Here is a 17,712-nt window from a genome sequence, read left to right as displayed (position 1 = left end):
CCCCAAACTGAGTCTTCTCTGTTTCTCAGGTGGTTTTGGAGGAATAACACTGGAGATCCCTGTTCCTATTTCCAGAAACCCCAAACTTACAGTTCAATTGAAGCCGGAGTATCATTAATGAAATAGCCAAGAATTGCTGCATGGTTTTTTTTTGCTTTTCATAAATAATACTGAGCACTTAATTTGGTGATTTTGGATGCTTGACTTGGACCTCCAAGTCAAAAGAACTTTGTCTTTGTCTTCAATGTTTAGAGCTCTTCTTTTTTCAGAATACCCAGAGAAGTCTTAAACTAGGTTTGTAGCCAATCAGAATTGTGTCTTTCATTTCACGCATGATGTACATTCATCTCCTTATTAAGTGATTTGAAACCATTATTTTCAAAGAAGGTTACTTTGAACATAGAATCACTGCCCTCTTCTGGCTAGATAGAGAGTTAGTAACTATACTACACTCCCCATTACATGCATTTTTCCATGCAAACTTCCATTTTTGTTAAAAATAACTATGGATAACCATGGTTATTATGCTAACTGGATAACCATGCTACATCAAATTATGTGGCAATTGCTTAATGTTGAAATCAAGCAAAATTTTCAACCAACTAAATGAAATATTTTCAAATGATATGCTTGAGTACTTGTTGATTGATTACTTAATTAGTGCCTAATTAACAAGTTTGTGGCAAGTAGTTTAAGAAAGGACTATTACTACTATTCCTTTGCTTTGATACACCTGTGATTTCATGTGGCAGGATCCTAGCTCCATCAATGCAAATCAAAGCCCTTCCATATTTTATCAATGTATTTTTTTATTATGTCTCCATAAAAACTCCATAGAAGAGTCCCTTGACAATCTAAAGAACTTGTTATTCTTTTAAAATATTGGCTTAACAATTCAATACTCGTGCTGTCCTTCTGCTGTCTCTTCTTTATGCACGACAAATCGACCTCCTTTACCAGTCATATGAACCCTTGATGTTGTCACTTATGTGATTTCATGGGTTTAAAGTTAAAAGAGACATTAGAGATCATCTATTCTGATATCTTCCTTTTCCTGTTAAGTCAAGAAAAGTCAAGTCAACAAACATTTATCAAGCGTCTCCTATGTTCTAAGCACTGAAGTAAGTGATGGAGCCACAAAAAAAGGGAAGAAACAGCCCCTGTTCTCCAAGAAGACAATATGCAAACTGTTATGAACATAGAAGATAAAGATAGGATAAATAGAGATAACAACAGAGGGAGAATTAACTAGCCTTAAGCATGAGTTGAGAAAAGATTCTTGTAAAAGATAGGATTTTAGTTGGAACTTAAAGAATCCAGGAGATGAAGATGAGGAGAAAAAGAGGGAAGTCTAGGTATAGAAAACAACCAGTGAATATTCATACAATTGGAAGACACAGTATCTTGTGTAAGGAACTTCAAAAAGGCCAGTGTCACTGGATCACAGAATACATAAAGGTAAGTAAAGTATAATAAGATTGGAAAAGGTAGTAGGGGGCCATGTTATGAAGGGTCTTAAAAGCCAAGTAGAGGACTTCATATTTGATCTTAGAAGTACCAGGTAGCTACTAAAATTTACTGAACTGGGGACAGGAGAATGACATGATCATTACCAATGAGGTAACTAAGTACAGGACAGATTAAGTGACTAGCCAAGAGTTGCACAGTTAATAAGTATTAGTGTTGAGAACTAGATGAAAGGTTGGATCTATGCCAGAAAAATAGCTCATTACTCACATAATCATAGTATAATTGTCTGGTCTTTGGGTGTCAGACAAACAGATTTTTGCTAGGTCCACATTCAAGACTTTTTAGCTTTTACTTTACTAATAAAGGAATTATACATCCCATCTAGGATTTACCATAACACAATGAGTCATCTACCTTTAATAGTCAATACCTTACCATTACCTTTGCTATTATTGTGTTGTAGATATTATGTGCATGTATATACATATGTTCATTTTTCATAAATTCAAATAAAATAGGCTATCAATCTATTCCCCTCACATATTAAAAAAAATTATAAAATCACAAGATCTAAGGATGGATAAGAACTTCTAGATCCCTGAATTTTTTTTATCTTGTCCATAATGACAAAATGATCAATTTACTAGAGAGTATGTAAATTACCCCATATTAATTGAGCGATCACTTGGATTAGAATAGAATATCAGAGGCAGAGCCAAGATGGTGGAGAAGCAGGAAGAAGTGCAGCTGACCTCTAACCCACAACTCCTCCAAACAAATTTCCAAAACACATTATACCAAGTTCTGATTAGGAAATCCAAGAAGAAAAAATCATAGTGAGTCATTTTGCCAGTCCAGGTCAGCATAGGGAAACAGAGAAGTCTTCACACAATGGGGGTAAAGGTCTGGCCAGGAACAGCTGTGTAGAGTATTACAGAACAGGTAGAGGCCATGTGCCAGAGCAAGAAGAATCTACAAATCCAGCACAGTGGGTCCTAAACTTGTGCAGGTGCAGGAATTGGTGCCTACTTGCAGCTGTGTTCCTCAAGTATACCCAGTCCCAGGTCACATTAATCAACTCACAGTCCAGTTGAAGACATAGTATCATAAATGAAACTCTAAAAAGCATACTAATTCTTCCTCCAATTCTTAGGGGACTGAGATTATGACTCTGGTTCTTCAAATTACAACATTCATAAGATCTTCCTTTGTTGGCTCCAGAAAACAAAAGACTTCTTCTACTAAATATAACCTAACAGAAACAAATGCTACTCTCTTTCTGCTATTTTTCCTCCCAGCGGAGATATTAAAAAAACACCACCACAATAATGAATTACTTCCATCTTGTGGTTAGGCATAATATCTAGTCAAATTTACTAAAAATATATCTCTTATATTTTGCCAAAGGGAATCTAATTATGACATAAATTCTGTTCATATAGCGCCAATACTTCAGGAGGTATTTACAACAGAAAATATTCCTTGTTCTGGATCTAAATCCTGTGGTTTGTGATTCCATAGTGGATTGGTGGGAAGGTACTAGATCAGAGTTAGGAAATGTCACTAGATCAGGCAGGAACCTATACTAATCTAAAAGTTTGTATGGGTGTACACATACATGTATCAATGCATATACACATACATATGTGTACATATACACACATATGTCCATATATGCACACTATATGAGATAGGTAGATATTCCTGATTTCCTTTGTTCTAGGAATTAATTCAAAATCTGAAAATAATTTTTGTAAATAGATATACATCTATCTATCTATTTGTCTATCTATAATTCTGAGGAAGTATGAGGTATTTGAGGTGTATGGGGGTTTATATGAGGGGAAGTCTGCGTGTTCTTCTGTGTGGTGCAACAAACACACGATTGATCCATCAAGTGCTCTAGACCACAAAAATTGAGTCTAATGGTGAGAAATTGAGCCTGAAATCCCTAAAGAAAATGTGCAGACACCAAGGGATATCCCAGGTAGTTACTGTGGAAAAGGTAAGAAAAGTGGAATCACATGGTTAAGAGAATTCCAGAATTAAGCTCTTTGGAGAAAGAGTAATTCTGTAATCACTCTAGAAAGATTATGGAATAGCCATAATAACTCCAAGAGTGGCTAGAAGACTTAATTAAAAAAAAACTGTAGGAAAAGCTAAGAATTGGAATTGACATATATCAAAATTCAAGAGAAAATGACATACAACTAAAAATGATTTTATCCACAGAGTTGAATATAGCCCTTTAAAGAGAAATGAACTTTTTCCACATTTATTTATTTTATTTTAACTAATGGAATGCAACAAGCATTTCTGTAACATAGTATAATAAAAAAGATGATTGCACATGAAACTGCAAATGTATTATGTACAACTTGCTATTCCTTTTAAATATATAATAAAGTTATCATGTAAATTTCTTTTTTTTCTCCCCCCAACCCCAGAGATGGCTACCATTAGACAGAAACATATATATATGTAAAATTATCTATACATATTTCTACTTATTATTTCTTTCTCTGGATGCAGATAGTGTCTTTCTTCATATGTCCTTTACAGTTAATTTAGATATTTATAAATCAAAATGACTTATACACTCAATGTCATTCTTAAAACAATATTGCTGTTACTGTTATACAATATTATCTTGGTTCTGCTCATTTCACTTTTCATTACTTTGTGCAAATGTTTCCATATATTACTAAGATCACAGAGCTTATCATTTCTTATAGCACAATAGTATTCTATAACAACCATACACCACAACTTGTTCAGCCATGCCTCAATTGATGGACATCCCTGCAATTTCCAGTTCTTTGCCACCACAAATAGGGCTGCCCTAAACATTTTAGAACATATAGGTTCTTTTCCTTTTTCCTAATTGTCTTTGGAAATAGACCAATTAGTGGTATTGCTGGGTCAAAAAGTATAGGCAGTTTAATAACTTTTTAGACATAATTCCATATTAATTGGGACACTAATTCATTGTTGGTGGAATTGGAAAAATGGACTTTTAACAGAATCAATGAGTTGTAAACTTTCCTGTTAAGAAAACAAAAGGAAGAAAAAGATATAAGGAAAACATATTGGACAAAAGCAACTTAAGAAAGGTAAACACGATTTTAGATGAAGAAATCAAAGCAATCTATAGGCATAGGAAGAAGCACTCTAAATCTCTTTTGAGTAGAGAAATATAAATTAAAACAACTCTGAGATACTACCTCACACCTATCAGATTGGCTAATATGACAAATAAAGAAAATGATAAATGTTGGAGAGGATGTGGGAAAATTGGGACACTGATACGTTGTTGATGGAGTTATGAACTGATCCAGCCATTCTGGAGAGTAATTTGGAACTATGCCCAAAGGAATAACCAAACTGTGCATATCTTTTGATCCTAGGTCTGTATCCCAAAGAGATCATAAAAAGGGAAAAGGACCTACCTGTGCAAAAGTATTTATAACAGCCTTTTTGCGGTAGCAAAATATTGGAAATTAAGGGGATGCTCATCAATTGGGGAATGGCTGAACAAGCTATGGTATTGTGCAATAAGAAATGATGTGTAATTAAAAAATCATGCAATAAGAAATGATGAACAAGCAGATTTAAGAAATCCTGGAATGACCTGTACAAACTCATGCAAAGTGAAATGAGCAGAACTAGGAAAACATTGTACACAGTATCAGCAACATTGTGTGATGATCAGCTATGAACAACTCATCTCTTCTCAGCAACACAATGATCCAAGACAAGTACAAAGGACTCACGAAAGAAAATGCTATCCATATCCAGATAAACAACTGATGGACTCTGAATGCAAATCAAAGCATTTTTTTCACTTACTTTATTCTTTCTTGTGTTTTTTTTTAAATCTGTTTCTTCTTTCACAACTGTGACCAATGTGGAATTTTTTTTACATGATAGCACAAGTATAAACTATATCACACTGCCTACCATTTTCAGAAGAGGAAGGTAAGGTGAGAGGGAGGGAGGGAGAAAATTTGGAACTCAAAATCTTGTAAAAATGAATGCCAATTTTTTTTGACATGTAACTGGGAAAAAATAAAATACTATTACACTTTTTTAAAAATGCCCCATGGCTCTTTTAGAGTTCTTTGGGGACCTGTCATCTGAATAGAAAATAATTCTCCAGTAATGTCAAATCAAATTATTTTCAAATTATCATACTATGCACTCACAAATCCTTCATATTCTGATTAATCAGACTGAAGCTAGGAACTGTTTTTACTTGGTATACCATGTCCCTTTTGCTTTGTAAATTAAATTAAATTATGTGCTACAGGAAAAAACAAACCTGTTTAAACAACCTGAATGATCCACATGATCATAAAATGTTCATATCTTGAAATGGATTGAAGAGACTATTTTCCCTGCAGAATCCCATAATTTTTTTAGGCAATTGGGGTTAAGTGACTTGCCCAGGGTCACACAGCTAGTAAGTGTCAAGTGTTTGGTCTGAGGCTGGATTTGAACTCAGATCCTCCTGACTTTAGGGCTAGTGCTCTATTCACTGTGCCACATAGCTGCCCCTCTGTAATTTTTTAAGGGTCAATCCAATGCAATATAACAAACATTTATTGAGTGCCCATCATGTGCAAAGCACCATAACAAGTACCAGGGATATAAAGACAATATATATTTTTTAAAAGCTTTGCTTTTGAGGAACATACATTCTATCTAAGGGATTAAATGTTAGATAAATATTTATTTCATCATCTAAGGAGAAATCACTAACAACTAGGGAGTTAAGGAAAGTGCTGAATGAAGGAACAAAGATAGATAACTTAGTGACTTGAGTTCTTAAAAATGTATTTTAGGAGAAAAGGGAAGAATTTGCTATTATTTATAATTGAAGCAGTATAGGATAATATTAATGAACTATAGAGATGGGGAGCTGGAGAAGATGTGGAAGTACATGATCATGCTTATCTGGGTCATATGTGAGAAGGATTAAAATACATTGAAATAAATAAAATTAACATGGAAATAAAATACAGTGATAAAAGGGATATGGCAACAAAATACAATAAGTAGGGGAATGAGTTGCAAAAGAGATAAGAGTTTGAGAGGGAAGACATAGACATGGATATAATAGACTCAAGTTAATTGTGATATAAGAGCAGAAATATATAATAGAAATTGATGGAGGGATAAAACAATCATAAGCCTGAGTGGGAATGGGATAAATTCAACCATAAAATGGAAGAAGTTAGCAGACTATATTGGAGCATAAAATCTGATTTATTTTGTTTATAGGAAACCTACTTAAGAAATAAGGATTCTATGGGGATTAAAATCATTCAACCTACAATTAAAGAGACTGAGGCAGAGCCCTGAGCCAATGGCACTTTATTAAAGGGTCCATGGTCTCCTCTAATGAAGTGGACCTCAGATCTTCCTCATGATCTGAGATGCCCCTTCATTCCAGAGCCCTATTTTTAAACTTAGTTTTAAACAGATACATGCAGAACATAGAACAAGACACAACACTGAATTAGGCCTAAATTCCTACGTTTTTCTCTAGCAGATTGTGAAGTCAAATCTTACCTCTCTCCTCTATTAAGTATAGAATGTATGACCATCTTATGGCTAGGGTCCTGCCGTCAACCTAAAATAATTCTTCTGTTTCCTAACTATGTTAATGCTTTTAGAATCAACAATAAAATGTGTAATTTAGTAACAATACAAATTCTTTTAGTCTAATTTGCCGATTGGGTTCATCCATTTAAAGTGCAAGTTGTTTTCATAACAAATCCCTAATAGATAGAACAGCTGGTAAAAGTTCCATTCCCCCAGGCATTTTCCCCCCCAAAAAATATAATCACAGGAAGAAAAACTGAGAATGATGAATTTGGCAATATCAATAGTTCATTTATTCTAAGCTGGTTTGGGGATATTATTCAATAAAATTCTGTAACTTTCTAAGTAATTAAAAGTTCCATGTTTTGGCCAAAACAGCCCCCTAAACCCTTTGTATTCTCAAACCAAATTTTACACAGCTTAATAGCGCTTTCTTTAGGCACCCCTCCCCCACAGGAGTCCACCTCTGTCACAGATGGGATCCTGTAAGATGCATTTCTCCTCTTATGCCTGACCCTATCTCTCCTGCAGACATCCCTGACCAGGGGTGGCAGTCTTTGGAGGAACTTTACTTGAGAGAATTGGACTAGATTCCTGAGGTACCCGCCTTTTTGGCTATTTCATCTGAGAAGTTCCCCAACTAAATGCACTAGAGATTACCTCCCTTGAGAATGAATCAAAGCAGGTAATGTCCTACCTGCCTGAGCTCCACCTCTATGGGCATCTTTTCTACAGCTAAAATTTAAATGTTCAGGGATTTTGGCAATTTCTCTAATACTTCCAATTCTTAATTTCTGGACTTAACCTCTAGGGATCCAAGCCCAGTCAACCAGGGCCTAAAGGTTCTTTATAAGGGAACATTCAGCAAAATTTGTGCCTACTTTTCTTTAAAACTTCCTGAAAATTTAGCTCTGGTTGTTAATAACTGACTTAGTCCTAAGCAAATATAAGTAAAAGTAACCTTTTCCTTTCCTCATCTCTGTAAAACTAAAATGAGCCTTCTTCTTACTCCTTGTTAAAAGAATTTAAAGGCAAAAAACACTATCTATTTTTACTTTGCCAACAGGAAGTTTTAAAATTAGCTACATGGCTAGCTGGCTGAAAATGAGGAACTAGCAATTCCACTGGTGAATCTCCCTGGTCTTGACAAAATGAAAGTAAGAAAAACAGAGTTAAAAAAAGAGTAGCCTATGTTTAAAAAGTTAAAATTATGGCCATATAACTTTTGTAAAAAAGAGAATTTGAGAGCTCTGAAGCTTATAAATTTAGACAGATTAATCACAAATTCAAACAACCTCTCTTAGCTCAATGGTGTACCCTTCTTAACAAAAACAAATTAATGGTAAATCAAGGCAGACTCACCAATCTGAAGAGACTTAATTTAGTCTCAGAGAATTTGGATGCAGACAGTGAGACGAGTGCAGCCTCCTTGGGCCAGTGTCTGTGAGTGAACTATCAGCAAAATTGTATCCAGTATGCACTTGCTTTTTGGGTCCCTCTCAGAGACTGGCCTAAAGAGGTTGCTGTCCCAGTGGAGTTGCCATTAATGTGAAGGTTAAAATTGCCATTCCTACAATAAAAGAGACTGAGGCAGAGCTCTGAGCCAATGGTACTTTTTTTTAAAATTTATTTATTTATTTTTAGTTTTCAACATTCACTTCCATAAGATTTCGAGTTCTAAATTTTATCCCCCTGCCTCCTTACCTCCCTTCCCAAGACAACCTGCCATCTAATATAGGCTCTGCACATACATTTATATTAAACATATTTTCACATTAGTCATGTTGTAAAGAAGGATTAGAAGCAATAGGAGCAACCACAAGAAAGAAGAAACAATACAAAACAAAAAAAAAGCAAATAGTATTATTCTATTTGCATTCAGACTCCATAGTTCTTTTTCTGAATGTGGATAACATTTTCCATCGTGAGTCTTTTGGAGTTGTCTTAGATCCTGACATTGCTGAAAAGATCTAAGTCTATCAAAGTTAGTCATTGCACAATATTGCTGTTACTGTGTACAATGTTCTCCTGGTTCTGCTCACTTTGCTCAGCATCAATCCATACAAGTCTTTCCAGGTTTTTCTGAAGTCCACCTGGTCATCATTTCTTACAGCACAATAGTATTCCATTACATTCGTACACCACAACTTGTTCAGCCATTCCCCAATTGATGGGCATCCCCTCAATTTCCAATTCTTTGCCACCACAAAAAGAGCCGCTATAAATATTTTTGTACATGTGGGTCCTTTTCCCATTTGTATGATCTCTTTGGGATACAGACCTAGCAGTGGTATTGCTAGGTCAAAGGGTATGCACAGTTGTATAGCCCTTTGGGCATAGTTTCAAATTGCTCTACAGAATGGTTGGATCAGTTTAAAACTCCACCAATAATGCATTAGTGTTCCAATTTCCCCACATCTTCTTCAACATTTATCATTTTCCTGTTTTTTCATGTTAGCCAATCCGATAAGTGTGATATAGTACCTCATTTTTTATTTGCATTTCTCTAATCAATAATGATTTAGAGTATTTTTCACTATGACTATACATGGCTTCAATTTCTTCATCTAAAAACTGCCTGTTCATATCCTTTGACCATTTATTAATTGGGGAATGACTTTTATCCTTACAAATCTGACTTAGTCCTCTATGTGTTTTAGAAATGAGGCCTTTGAAACCCCTCCAAATACTTATAAAAAAAATGGCTCTAAACAAATTCTAGAGCATCAGAACCCACAAAAAGACAGAGTGAAGCAAATTTCCAGCCCAAGACTACCTGGATGGGTGATTAGGAAGGTCTATTGCACCTGGCTGGGAGAGAAACACAATTTGGTGTGGGTATGCAGGCAAAATAGGCCTCAGTGAACCTGGAGCAGGCCTCAGAGGACCGAATCATGGGCAGCTGTGGTGGTTTCCAGACTTCTCAACCCACAAACACCAAAGAAAATTTAGAAAGTCAATAGGAAAAGTCTGTGACTATGGTGAGAGAGAAGCGTAGTCCCAGCCCTAGTCCCTGAGCACAGCTTTAGGACAACAGCTGCTTCCAGAGCTTCTGCCCCACAGACTGAGGGGGGAATTGAGTAGCTGATCAGAGGCGGATTGCAGGGATCTTTTGGTGGTGCTGAGGAAGGATTCTCTTGCTTTGCACATACTTGGATCTGGGTCATAGTTCTGGGTGGCGATCCTGGGGTAAGGAGGAGTTCTCGCTTGGTGGAGCTTGTAGTGGTGGTGGAGAGGGAATCCTCTTCCCAGTTCCAAGGAAGAAAAGAGTACTTGTGGTCACTCATAGACCAGAACAAAGGCCAGGAAAGGAGTAAACACCTCGCCCTTGAACATACCACCTTGGAAGAACTGAAAACTTATAGGTCCCTAGAAATATCTCTGAAAACAGCTGCACAAAACCCCCAAAGCTTGGGACAGACAGTACATTCTCCACACTTGAAATAGACCCCTACCTTAACAAAGAGTTTACAACTCATGTAATTGGCTAGGATCATGAGCAAGCAGCGCAAAAGGAGTCAGACCATAGAATCTTACTTTGGTGACAAAATCAAAACATACAACCAGAAGAAGACAACAAAGTCAAAGTTCCTACATCCAAAGCCTCCAAGAAAAATATGAATCAGTCCCAGGCCATGGAAGAGCTCAAAAAGAATTTTCAAAAGGAAGTAAGAGAAGTAGAGGAAAAACTGGGAAGAGAAATGAGAGTGATGCAAGAAAATCATGAAAAATTAGTAAACAGCTTTCTAAAGGAGACCCCCAAAATTACTGAAGAAAATAACACTTTAAAAAATAACCTAACCCAAATGGCAAAAGAGGTCCAAAAAGCCAATGAGGAGAAGAATGCCTTCAAAAGCAGAATTGGCCAAATGGAAAAGGAAGTCCAAAAGCTCACTTAAGAAAATACTTCCTTAAAAATTAGAATGGAGCGATTGGAAGCTAATGACTTTATGAGAAATCAAGACACTATAAAACAAAACCAAAAGAATGAAAAAATAGAAGACAATGTGAAATATCTCATTGGAAAAAAAATTGACGTGGAAAATAGGTCCATGAGAGATAACTTAAAAATTATTGGACTATCTGAAGGCAATGATCAAAAAAAGAGCCTAGACATCATCTTTCAAGAAATTAAGGAAAACTGCCCTGATATTCTAGAACCAGAGGGTAAAATACAAATGGAAAGAATCCACTGATCACCTCCTGAAAGAGATCCCCAAAGGAAAACACCTAGGAATATTATAGCCAAATTCCAGTGTTCTCAGGTCAAGGAGAAAATATTGCAAGCAGCCAGAAAGAAACAATTCAAGTATCGTGGAAACACAATCAGGATAACACAGGATTTAGTAGCTTCTACATTACAGGACTGCAGGGCTTCAAATATGATATTCCAGAGGGCAAAGGAGATAGGATTACAGCCAAGAATCATCTACCCAGAAAAACTGAGTGTAATCCTTCAGGGGAAAAAATGGATATTCAGTGCCATAGGGGACTTTCACGTATTCTTGATGAAAAGACCAGAGCTGAACAGAAAATTTGACTTTCAAATACAAGACTCAAGAGAAACATGAAGAGGTAAACAGGAAAGAGAAATCATAAGAGATTTATTAAAGTTGAGCTGTTTACATTCCTTCATGGAAAGATGATATTTGTAACTTATAAGATTTTGTAAGTATTAGGGTAGTTGGAGGGAAGAAATTATATGTATGTATATAGATAGATAGATAGATAGATAGATAGATAGATAGATAGATAGATAGATAGAGGGCACAGGGTGAGTTGAAGATGAATGGGTGATATCTGGAGAATAAAATTAAGGGATGACAGAGGATTATACTGGGAGAGGGAGAAAGGCAGAGATAGAATGGGGTAAATAATCTCACATAAAACAGACAAGAAAAGGCTTTTACAGTGGAGGAGAAAGTGGGGAAGGTGAGAGGGAATGAGTGAATCTTATTCTCATCAGATTTGGCTTAAGGAGGGAATAATATACACACTCAATTGGGTATGGAAATCTATCTTACTCTACAGGAAAATAGGGGAGAAAAGGGACAAGAGAGCAGGGTGATGATAGAGGGAGGGCAGATCAGGGAAGGGGGTAATCAGAAGCAAACACTTCTAAGGAGGGACAGGGTCAAAAGAGAGAATAGAATAAATAAGGGACAGGATAGGATGAAGGGAAATATAGTTAGTTTTCCACAGCATGACTACTATGGAAGTGTTTTGCATGACTATACATGTATAACCTGTATCGAATTGCTTGCCTTCTCAATAAGGGTAGGTGGGGAGGGAGAATGGGAGAAAATTTGGAACCCAAAGTTTTAAAAACAAATATTTTTAAAAAATGTTTTCACATGCAACTGAAAAATAAGATATACAGGCAATGGGGTATAGAAATCTATCCTGCCCTACAGGAAAATTGAAGGGGAAGGGGATAAGAGAAGGGGGGCAGAGATAGAAGGGAGTGCAGATTAGGGGAAGGCATATTCAGAATGCATGCCATTTTGGGGTGGGGGATGAGGTGGGGAGAAAATTTGAAACTCAACATATTGTGGAAGTGAATGTTGAAAACTAAAAATAAATAAATTAATTAAAAAATTTTTTTAAAAAGAAATGAGGCCTTTATCAGAGACACTGGCTGTAAAAATTGTTTCCCAGCTTTCTGCTTTTCTTCTTATCTTGTTTGCACTGGCTGTGTTTGTGCAAAAAATTTTCAATTTAATATAATCAAAACCATCAATTTTGCATTTCATAGTGTTCTGTATTTCTTGTTTGGTCATAAATTCTTCCCTTCTCCATAGATCTGACAGTGAAACTATTCTTTGCTCTCCTAATTTGCTTATGGTATCAGTCTTTATATCTAAATCATGCACCCATTTTGACTTTATCTTGGTATACAGTGTAAGACTTTGGTCTATGCCTAGTTTCTGCCATACTATTTTCTATTTTCCCAGCAGTTTTTGTTAATGAGTTCTTATCCCAGAACCTGGAGTCTTTGGGTTTATCAAACAATAAATTACTAGTCATTGACTCCAATGGCACTTTATTAAAGGGTCCATGGTCCCTCTAATGAAGTGGACCTCAAATCTTCCTCATGCTCTGAGATGCCCCTCCTTCCAGGACCCTATTTTTTTATAGGATAAGATATCTAGACATTTAAGAACAACTGTACCAAATACAGAATAATTCCATTGGTTGACATATGATGCATAGGCATAAGCAAAAATGATTTGACAGCAAGATCATGAGTTGGGTGAAGCAAAGAATTTCTCCACTGACTAGGTGGTCATAAGTTGGTCATAACATGGTCACTTGCTCATGTTGGGGAATGATCCAGAGGTACAAAAATAAATTGGGGGATTTTCCGTGTAGTTTAATCACCTCTCTCACACTCGGCTTGGTCACCATGAGAAGGAAAAATAATGGTGGAGAGCTCTAGTTAACTTCCTATAATTAAGCAAGTGAATTTACAATCTATAGCTCACTATACAGAACTTATAATCAGTGCCCCTATAGAGTCATATCAAATTGATTTATACTGATTGGAACAGAGTAGGGGTCCTAAAGGAATCAACTTTCTCAACTCATAAAGAATTGAGATTTATACTTTCTTGGAGCGGAATTTATTATGCCTTAGCAGAATCCAAAAATGTAGGAGACACAATATCAAATAAAGCAGTAGTAAAAATTGTTAAGTTAAAGAGAGAATATCAGAGAAATTATGTTATTCAAAGGAGCATCTCTATGGGGAAAGATAATGAAAAAATATCAATATTAAATATGCATACACATAATAGCATAGTACTTAGGACATAAAGAAAAACTACCTGAATTATAGAAAGAACTAGATAATAATAATAACTAACATTTACATAACACTCCAGGTTTTCATAATTTTTCAGGTTTTCGACATGCTTATTTCTAACAGAAAAATTTAAGAAAAATATAAACAGGACTTGAATTATAATATAAGAAGAATAGTATAACTGTGGATATAATAGGTCTTTTGCAATTACTAATTTGGAATATACAATTTAGTATTGCAACCAATTCTAGAAAAATTAACTCCATGCCTAGACATCAAGAACTCATAAATAAATACAGAGGCAGGGTTTCATAGTGGATAGAGAGCCTGCCTCAGGGTCAGGAAGATCTGTATTCAAATATTGCCTCTGGAACATACCAGCTCTTTGGTCACAGGCAAGTAACCAAGGAAATTTTCAAGATCATGGATTGTAGAACATTTGCCAATCTGAAAAGCAGCATGGTGTAGTAGGCAGAGTTGAACTTGGAATAAAAAAAAAAACCTGACTTTGAATCCTGCCTCAGGCATTCACTATTTGTGTGATCTTAGACAAGTCATTTAACAATCTCTTGGCCTTAGTTATTTCATCTATAAAATGAGGGAGTTGAACTCCCTAAGTTCCCTTCCAGATTTAATGAGAAAGAGACAGAGAGACAGAGAGAGACAGAGACATAGAACAAATGTGGAAATATTTTCCATTACATAATTGTTGCAGGGATAAATGCAGGAGTTCATAAACAATCTGATGTTGACATTGACAGTCTGATGAAGCTTATCTCATAATATTCTTTCCCAGAATAATGTTTTTAAAAGCATGCTATAAAAGATATATAATTACAAAGAAAACCAATCATGCTAAAATGAAGATGTAATTCTGCTCATTCCAGTTCATAGACCCCTTGAAATCTATGCATGGACCCTAGGGAGTCTATGGACCCCAGATTAAAACCTTGGGTTAGAGTGAAAAAAAGTCAAAGATGACACCAAGGTTTTGTTGTTGTTGTTTGTTTTTATTAATGAAGGACTAGGAGGGAAGAACCCAATTCTCTCTCTCTCTCTCTCTCTCTCTCTCTCTCTCTCTCTCTCTCTCTGGAAATCTTTCATTTAATGCTTAGATTAAAAAAAAAATGACCCCAGTTGCTGATTCCCTGAATAGCCCTTGAGTAAATTAGTATTCATCAGTAGCACATTTACTAAAAATAAGATTTAGACTCAACAAAATCAGGGATCCGAGTAACAACACATTTTATTAAAAAGAAAGTTTTGCCCAAATCCAGAAGAGTTTTCTGTTGGAAATCACATGAGTGTCAGATGTACCATGTGCCAGGTGTGGTATCCTCTACCTTCAGGGAGCAGATAAAAAAAAAGAGGGGATTGAGGAAGTGGTTTAGGTTCCCAAACTAACATGAAAGAATAGGCTCTGTTCACCTTTTCTTTTTCTTTTTCTTCTTCCTGGAACAGGAAGTTGATACTCTGGTCCTTCTTAGCATAATGATGTCCTTTCCTTCTGGTATCTGCTTCTTCAATTTGTGGTCTGGTAGGTTCAGGCAAGTGACCTCTCACCAAGAATCTTCATGAGAAGGTTCTAGAGGCAGTCAAAGTCAGATCTTCATCTTCCAGCAGCAATTCTCCTAGAGACCATGAATGCCCTGAAAGGTACAGAAAGAAGAGTGATAGATTATTTGGAGTCATCTGACTGCTACTGTTAAACTACTACTATCACTTTCTACCTGTGCGATTTTAGGCAAATCCTTTCTCTTCTCTGGCCCTTCATCACTTCATTTGTAAATTAAAAGATTTTCACTAGATCACCTATTAAAGTTCCTTCTAACTCTAAATCATTGTTCCTATAGGTAAGAGGGAGAAAATTATTTACTTGTACCTAAAGCTTGCTTTACACTCTTTCCCATTTATTCTATTGCTTTATGTTCTAATGCTGACCATAGTCCAACTCAATAGACAAAAATGTTTTTCTGTGTTAGAAACAAGGAGGACTTATTTGAATAGTTTTATGCTGAAGAAAAGAAACATACCATGAGATAAAATCTTTCAAAACTTACAGAACTAGTTTTATAAGATACTGAAGTTCACTGATTCTTTTTTGCTTTCTAAGATGTTTCTAAATAAGAGATGGGTCTTTCTTTCACCTGGACATGGATTAACAAGGCCCTTCCCCATTATCTCCCCATGCAAATAATCACATACATGTTCTTATCTTACTTAGGCTGCTGTTTTGTATACTCTTATCCCAAAGGTGCCCAAGGTCAAATGGGCAGGAAGTGGCATAGCTGGGATTAGAACCCAAGTCTTAGGAATCCAAGCCCAATGTTCTTTCCACTATACCATATTTTCAAGAGTTTGCCTTCTACAGTCATAGAACACAAGAAACTATACCATGAGGAGGCATAAAAATAGAACTTATGAGGAGGATATTCATAGTAATGCATCTCAACAACATGTTAAAATTTATAATAGTTGGCATTTATACAATATTTTGAGGTTTTCAAGGGGCTTTAAATGTTATTTCAATTGATTTCTTTATAATAATATTAATTATGTTTTGTTCATGAGACTGGGGAAATAGACTGTAGTGCATACATGGAAACCATAAGAAAAAACCTCTAATATGGAGGTCCTGCTCTTTTCATGGTACTTTATTCAATTCCTCTAAATACTGCTTGTCTCATCTCAGGCCCACATCTTCAAAGGATAGATCTGTCTAATATTTTGTTAAACTTGTGCAAAGCAGCTGTGACTCCTCTCCTTTATTTTTAGGTCTATCCAACTTCTGGAGTCATTCCAAGTTCTTCTATTCATCTGCTGAAAGGTGGTCCATGTGTATCTGGCATATGCTTCTTAGAATGAGAAGGCAAGGATTCTGTGAAGGGCTTGAGAGTGCTTACACTCAATGTAAAAACTGTGCAAAGAGTAGAAGGAAAAGAGACAAGGAGGTTGCTGGAGCCCAGCTGCAGAGTTTGTGTAGAGGTTGTTGGCACCTGGAGAGCACTGTGACTCCCAGCACAGAGGTAGGTGGCTGAATCCTGGGGCTGGGAGGTCTTGATGAGCAGAAAACTTTGTTTCTTTTTTTCATCAAACTGGGCAATAAATCTCCCCTGGCTCCTTACTTCCTTGCTTTTAACAAGGATCGTCAAGAAGACTGGTTGTTTTCCAGGCTCTTGTCTGTACCACATTAAGGTGTTCAAAGTGCTAGAAGAATTGCAGCTCATGGTGAAGTCCTGTCCCTCTTGCATACTCATGGACTGAGGACTCTGCTCCAGTTGTTGTCCAGTCACCCCTATTCAAAAAGACCACAAGGAACATGAGATTCACAGCAGCTCCTAGCTCTCACAGCAGTGACATATTTTACCCCGTCTATGTCCTCTGCGCCTCCCCTATCTTCATCATTCCCCAGAAAGCTTGTCATGTAAGCAAAACCCTTCATAAAAACATTGTAAAGCCATCAGCCTCGCCTTCCCTTTATCAGACTGATAATTCCCAGTGACTAAATCAGGATATCCTCAAACGCACAGGCCAGTTGCATCCACAGGATCCCTAGCAGGGCAAACAGAATCTTTTCTCCTCTTCCCTTCATCTTGGACAACCAAACCATCTGCAAATCCTATATGAGCTTGCTCTGAAGCAGATATCAAGGGCTTATTTACCATTCGATTAGGCTTGGATGTGAGAGGTGGAAATCGGCTTTATGACCTCAGCCAATCAGATACCAGCCTTGCTTTTCTATTGGGAGAGCTTGGTTCTAAAAGTGGATATTTTGTTGTTGGAAATGCTGACCCCCTGTGGCCAGATGTGAGACTGGATAGATATTGAAG

At 36.4% G+C, this 17,712-nt stretch overlaps 1 gene segment (V, D, J or C); it reads right to left on the bottom strand.

The window, feature by feature from the left end:
* Positions 1–16,695: 16,695 nt before the first annotated feature.
* LOC114028753 lies at positions 16,696–17,506 on the bottom strand. The segment is given in 2 exon segments: positions 16,696–17,177; positions 17,411–17,506. Coding segments are annotated over 2 exon segments (564 nt in total).
* Between the last annotated feature and the right edge of the window lie 206 nt (positions 17,507–17,712).

Source organism: Vombatus ursinus, unplaced genomic scaffold (assembly GCF_900497805.2).
Source record: "Vombatus ursinus unplaced genomic scaffold, bare-nosed wombat genome assembly UNPS02014894.1, whole genome shotgun sequence".
Classification (NCBI taxonomy): Eukaryota; Metazoa; Chordata; class Mammalia; order Diprotodontia; family Vombatidae; genus Vombatus; species Vombatus ursinus.
This window is presented reverse-complemented; position numbering and strand designations above follow the sequence as displayed.